The following is a 7,203-nucleotide window of genomic DNA, read 5'->3' on the forward strand; positions in this document are numbered from 1 at the left end:
GCCCTATGCACTATGTGATTGACCCAAAGACAGTGTCCTCTGCGTAATTGACCCACAGACAGTTTCCTCTGAAACTGGATAATTGAGATTGACCCAGAGACAGTTCCTCCACACTGGGTGACTAACCCAGAAACAATGCCCTCTGCACTGGGTGACTGACCCAGAGACTCTGCCCTCTGCACTAGGTGATTGACCCAGAGACTGTGCCCACCGCACTGGGTGACTGATCCAGAAACATTGTCCTGCACACTGGGTGACTGCCCAAGAGATGGCACTCTCCGCACTGAGTGACTGACCCAGAGACATTGCCCTCTGTGCTGGTAGACTGACGGAGAGACACTGCCCTCCGCGCTGGATGGCTGACCCAGACACATTGTCCTCCACACTGGCTGACTGGCCCAGAGACACTACCCTCTGCACTGGCTGACTGACCCAGTGACACTGCCCTCCGCACTGGCTGACTGACCCAGAGACACAGCCCTCCGCACTGGCTGACTGACCCAGAGACACTGCCCTCCGCACTGGCTGACTGACCCAGTGACACTGCCCTCCGCACTGGCTGACTGACCCAGTGACACTGCCCTCTGCACTGGCTGACTGACCCAGAGACACTGCTCCCCACGTTGGCTGACTGACCCAGAGACTCTGCCCTCTGCATTGGGTGACTTACCCAGAGACACTGCCGTCTGCACTGGCTGACTGACCCAGGGACACTGCCCTCCGAACTGGCTGACCGACCCAGTGTCACAGATCTCTGCACTGGCTGACTGAGCCAGAGACACTGACCCTCTGGACTGGCTGATTGACCCATAGATACTACCTTCTGCACTGGCTGATAGACCCAGAGCCACAGCCCTCTGCGCTGGTTGATTGACCCAGAGACACTGCCGTCTGCGCTGGCTGGCTGACCCAGAGACACTGCCTCTCTGCACTGGCTGACTGACCTAGTGACACTGCCCCTCTGCACTGGCTGACTGAACCAGAGACACTGACCCTCTGCATTGTCTGACTGAGCCAGAGATGGCGCTGTCTCTCCCTCCCGCTGGGTGAGTGGATGAGAAGGTGGAGCATGCGCAGTGCTCCCTGTCGCTCTGGTCGGTGCCGGACGGCGGATGCAATCCGGATCCATCCGTCGCTTTAACTGATCGGTTAAGGCCGCTTTCTCCCTTCACTCCTGTCAGCCCATTATCGACCGTCGAGATGTACGATCCGGACGACGGCGAGGGTGAGTTCTGGGCTTCCGTTCTATTTCTGAATGCGTACCGTTTGTGAAGTTTAAAATGGCGGATACCGAGATGAACTGGCGCCGGCTCCGGGAGCCCGGCCTGAGCCTGAGCCTGAGCCTGAGGCTGAGGCCGAGGCCGAGGCCTGGGCCTGTCCATCCGCTGCAGGTGCTGAGTGCAGTCTTAGTTTTGTAGTTGGGGCCTTTGAGGGAAACGCAAACCGGCTGCTGTCTTCCAGTCCCTGAGCTGTTATGTGCCCTGACCCAGAGACGTTTCCTCTGAGCTCCAGGGGGTGGAGGGAAGCTGCTGAGAGATACACCACTTTATACACGAAGGTCAATAAACGTCTCCTATAATCAACAAGGTCGACCGTCGGCTTGCTCCTGGATTCCAGTCCTCCTCCAGAGACATTTTTAAGCCCATCATTTAGGTTGACACTCCATTTCATCGAGGGAATGCTGCATTGTCAGGAGGCACTGTCTTTCATGGTGTGTTTGCCCCTCAAGTGGACCTAAAATACCCCACTGTATTATAGAAAGAGGGACAAGAGAGCTCTGTCCTTCAACCAACATTAGTGTGGCTATCATTAGTATTATTAACATTGTGGAACATGCACTCAAATTGTCCATGTTTGATCCAATCTCACTGCCACTCCAGTCTCCTTTTCCACTACAAAGCGTTTGAACATGTTATCATTTCTGAAATCTGTGGATTACTATTGTTCTCTTATAAGTGATTTATCTGACCCTCCCCTCTCTTATTTTGTGGTATGGTTGCTCAGAGCCACCTTGCTTGAAGTCACGATTGCTGTCACTGATCATTTTGTGTTTGTGAGATGCCCACAGGGTGGGTTGCACATTTCCAGTTGTTTCTATGCTGTCCACTTGTGAATTTTGTTTCTGTCTGCATCGCCCTACTTCTGTCTATTACTGATATTTCTGTGACCAGTTTGTGACTATGATAATTCAGACGCCTGTTCATTTATGCTAAGAATGAGTCTCTAAGCAAAGGATCTCTGATATGTTTACAGCCTTCCTTTTTAAAAAAAATTAGAACAAGAGTGCATGTTGCTGTAGATGTAATCTCATTCATGCCCTCAATAACTGAAATATTACCTACCTGCTTTCATATTACATTTCCCTTGCAATGAACAAGAAAGGTTTTAGGTTTTCTAATTACTTGATGTAACTGCACACTAAATTTTTTGTGATTAATGGACAAGAAAAAACAGACTTGTCTGCATTTTTGAACTCTATTTCTCACCATTTAGATAATATGCTTTTTTAAAAAAGTTTCTCCTTCCTTCACATTGCTACAACCGAGACTGGACGAATGCAATGTCATCTAGTCTCACAACTTCACAGGTCACAACTTAAAAGTGTGCTTTCCAGTTAACAAATGATCAATTAAACACGTCCTGTATATTAGAGATTTTAAACAAAAAAGTCTACTAACCAGATTTGTTCATTGACATAATTTATGCATTTATTATCAAAAGAAAATTCAACAAAGATGTAATCATTTATTAATGTGCACAGTGAACTAGAAATATAAATATAAACATAAACACAGTTCCACATTTTCCTCAGAAAAAGAAAATAAAAGATTCCACTGCAGATATTGGCTTTCTGAAAAAAAACAACTTGACAATGGGTTTAGGGTGTAGGTTTGCTCGCTGAGCTGTCTGTTTGATATCCAGACGTTTCATTACCTGGCTAGGTAACATAATCAGTGGCGACCTCCAAGTGAAGCGAAGCTGTTGTCTCCTGCTTTATCTTTATACCTTTCTCCTGGATGGGGTTCCTGGGGTTTGTGGTAATGTCATTTCCTGTTCGTTTTACGAGGGATTGATAGATGGTATCTAGATCTAGGTGTTTGTTTATGGCGTTGTGGTTGGAGTGCCAGGCTTCTAGGAATTCTCTGGCATGTCTTTGCTTAGCCTGTCCCAGGATAGATGGGTTGTCCCAGTCGAAATGGTGTTTTTTTTTTCATCCATGTGTAGGGATACGAGGGTGGTGTCTTTTTGCGGCTAGCTGGTGTTCGTGTATCCTGGTGGCTAACTTTCTTCTGCAGCACAGACTAACTTCGGAAAACAGAGGAAAACCACCTATACAACATAGTCAAGAAGAACGGATACTCAAAAAAAATACAGTGCGCAGATTCCTCATGAACAAACCACGACAAGCAGACCAAACATAGCCAGAAACCCTAATCTCCTTGCCATACATCAAAGAAGTTTCAGAAATGCCAGCCAGACTACTTAGACCCCTCGGAATCCTAGTAGCACACAAACCCACCGACACTCTCAAACAAAAACTAACAAACTTAAAAGACCCCATGGACAAAACCAACGTCATGTACAAAATTCCATGCAAGGACTGCCACAAACACTACGTAGGACAAACAGGAAGAAAGTTCTCCTGCTCCTTGGATGCTGCCTGACCTGCTGCGCTTTTCCAGCAACACATTTTCAGCTCTGATCTCCAGCATCTGCAGTCCTCACTTTCTCCTCGAAGATGCTACCTAAATGGAGTCAAGTTAGCTAAAGGGGCAGTACAACGAGATCTAGGTGTTCTTGTACATCAGTCAATGAAAGCAAGCATGCAGGTACAGCAGGCAGTGAAGAAAGCTAATAGCATGCTGGCCTTCATAACAAGAGGAATTGAATATAGAAGCAAAGATGTTCTTCTGCAGCTTTACAGGGCCTTGGTGAGACCGCACCTGGAATATTGTGTGCAGTTTTGGTCTCCAGATTTGAGGAAAGACATTCTGGCTATTGAGCGAGTGCACCATAGGTTCACGAGGTCAATTCCCGGAATGGCGGGACTATCTTACGTTGAAAGATTGGAGCGACTGGGCTTGTATACCCCTGAGTTTAGAAGGCTGAGAGGGGATCTGATTGAGACGTATAAGATTATTAAAGGATTGGACACTCTGGAGGCAGGAAGCATGTTTTCCACTGATGGGTGAGTCCCGACCCAGAGGACACAGTTTAAAAATAAGGGGTAGGCAGGGCATTTAGAACAGAGTTGAGGAGAAGCTTCTTCACTCAGAGTGGTGGGTGTGTGGAATGCTTTGCCCCAGAAGGCTGTGGAGGCCAAGTCTCTGGATACTTTCAAGAAAGAGTTGGATAGAGCTCTTAAGGATAGTGGAATCAAGGGTTATGGAGATAAGGCAGGAACAGGATACTGATTGAGGATGATCAGCCATGATCATAATGAATGGTGGTGCTGGCTCGAAGGGCAGAATGGCCTACTCCTGCACCTGTTGTCTATTGTCTAAATTCTGTGTCTTTCAATTGTGTCCTCCACAACCACCTGATGAAGGAGCGGCGTTCCAAAAGATTGTATGCTTCCAATTAAACCTGTTGGACTATAAACTGGTGTCGTTGATTTTTAACTAAGAACCTCTTTAACCTAGTTATTATTCAAAACAGAGCCAGCAGGGTCAACCACAGTTATTCTGAAACAATTTCCCACTGTGACCCAATTTTGATACTTAAAAATTCACAAACTGTCTGAGTGGGAAAGCATGGGCCTCTTGGAGAGCACAGCTATTGTAATCCAGTCAGAGTTCTGTAGCCATTTTTGTGTACAGCAAAGCAAACAGTTATCACTAGTCATGTCATTTTTATGAATTTTTTTTTAAAGTCTCCAGTTGAGTGAATTTGGATAACTTTTTAAAAAATTGTTATTCTAGGTGCGTCCGTAAAACTTGCACTTTCAAATAATTAAGTTTTTAAACTCCTTTGTCTCTGAGTCACTTGTACTCCAATACTTTCCTAACAGTAAAAACTCACATTCCTTGTTCTTCCTTCACTTTTTTGGTCATCTCGTTAAACTATCCATATACTCCTGGAACCTTTAAGTCCTATTTACTGCATACTCAGCTTTATTTTAGGCCATCGTCAGATTTCATGATTGTGATTTGGATTTGGGCATATGGAATATATTTATGTAGTGAAGCAAAAATTGACTCAGTACTGATCCATAGTCTATGTCACTGAACTTCTTTGATTTCAGTGAAATTCTTGTAAAGCAGTGGAGTTCTGATGCAGAGTGGTAGTACGTACTTCACAGGTATTTCTGGAGCATACATAATATTGCTGAAGCGATGCTTCTTTTACTTGGACCACTCCAATGGGCTGGTTCTCCACAGTTCAATTGAATTCTTTGGCTTTTTGCAATTTGCTACCCAAACCCATGCTCGCCTGCGCATCCTCTAAATCTCGTCTGTGTTGTTTCTATAATCTTTCCCCATCTGTACACTACCTAGTATCTTGTTCTACATTTTTCTCTCAAGATACCCCAACTGCCACAATAGGACATTTAGTGATCACTTGTGACTGCAGTACTAGCTATGAAGTTGTAGTAGCTTTTGAATGGTGAAAGTTTCTTTCTGGTAAATAGTTAATATAATAGTTGTGTGCTATACGACTTAAACTCCACACTGAAAAAGGCCTATGTAACCTGTTAAATGGAAATATCAAGTGGCATTGATGGAATTGCAAGCCTAATCATTGTCTTTGTACTGTAAATATCCACGGGTTGGAAACCTCCAGCATAAGAAATATTGCACACTTACCTTTAATTTAGCTTTTATTTAGATACTCTCAAGCAATGATGTAAATGTAGCTAAATGTAGGTTGAAATCAATTTGTTGTGTATATCTGATTATATTATTATGAAGAATGGTCTCTTTCTGAATAGTACAGGTTGGCTCAGAGAATCTTATTAATTGCTGCTAATTGATTTCTAGATACGCAATATGATGAAGATGATGATGAAATCACTCCAGATTTGTGGCAGGAGGCTTGTTGGATTGTTATCAGGTAAATAAATAGTCTGCTGGATCTTGACAAAAGTAAATAAATGTATCTTCTACAATGATGTTTTGTTTATATCAGAACCTGAAATTACTGGAAGAACTGGCATTCTAAACTACCATTTTGTCAGAGTGGCTTTATACTTAATTTTAGCTGCTCGAATGAACTCCTGATTATAACCTGCTGCTACTCAGTCAGCATGGAATAGTTTAGCTCAGTAATGGATATACACTAACCTTTGCCTGACATCAGTAGGCTATTTAGGATTAATCTTTCTTTCACTGCTATGGTACTTTGTTTGATTTGATTTATTCATTGTCCTGTGTACCTAAGTACAGTGAAAATCTTTGTTTATGAGCAGTACAGGCAGATCATAGTAAGCAAGGTCACACAGATCACAGGGCGAAAAGAAAAGTTTAGACAGAGGCATATAGATTATGTCACACAGAGTGTGTGCAAGGCAAGGTAAGTAGATTTAAAACAGCATTATTAATAATTTTTACAGGTTTAGAATTTAAATTTACAAGCATAGAACAGTTATAAGAAATGTTAGTTACATCTGCTGGGAGCTCGCAAGAAGTTGCACAGTATTGGCGCCATCTTAAATTCATGATCATTAACTATTGGTTATTGCCTCAATTTGAATCTACTTCAAAATCCCAAATTAGTATGCAAGAGTCAGGAGAGCCCAGAATCTCTGCTTTCATAAGATATTTTACCTTACAACTTTGACTTTCACTAAGGCATATGATCACTGATTTTTACAAATTAAGAACTAGTTTGAATTGGTTTTCACCTGCTTATTCATTTTATATGTGGTTGAGCAAATAGATTTTCGAGAGCCAAACAAGATGATTAACCAGATGTCTCATTCTGTGAGCAAGTTTTGGACAATTTGAAGAAATTGAGAATTCAAAGAAGAACATAGAACATAGAAGAATACAGCGCAGTACAGGCCCTTTGGCCCTCGATGTTGCGCCGATCCAAGCCCACCTAACCTTTACTAACCCACTATCCTCCATATACCTATCCAATGCCCGCTTAAATGCCCATAAAGAGGGAGAGTCCACCACTGCTACTGGCAGGGCATTCCATGAACTTACGACTCGCTGAGTGAAGAACCTACCCCTAAATTCAGTCCTATATCTACCCCCC

At 43.6% G+C, this 7,203-nt stretch overlaps 1 protein-coding gene across 1 annotated transcript in view; it reads left to right on the forward strand.

Moving 5' to 3' along the window:
* Window positions 1–1,069: 1,069 nt before the first annotated feature.
* polr2b (RNA polymerase II subunit B) overlaps window positions 1,070–7,203 on the forward strand; it is a 50,069-nt gene continuing 43,935 nt past the window's right edge. The window contains exons 1-2 of the mRNA XM_043674270.1: window positions 1,070–1,225; window positions 5,982–6,054. Of these exons, the coding sequence (XP_043530205.1) occupies window positions 1,201–1,225; window positions 5,982–6,054 (98 nt within the window). The 5' untranslated portion in view covers window positions 1,070–1,200. The remainder of the gene's footprint in view (window positions 1,226–5,981; window positions 6,055–7,203) is intronic.

The sequence above is a fragment of the Chiloscyllium plagiosum genome, chromosome 32, assembly GCF_004010195.1.
Source record: "Chiloscyllium plagiosum isolate BGI_BamShark_2017 chromosome 32, ASM401019v2, whole genome shotgun sequence".
NCBI classification, from domain to species: Eukaryota; Metazoa; Chordata; class Chondrichthyes; order Orectolobiformes; family Hemiscylliidae; genus Chiloscyllium; species Chiloscyllium plagiosum.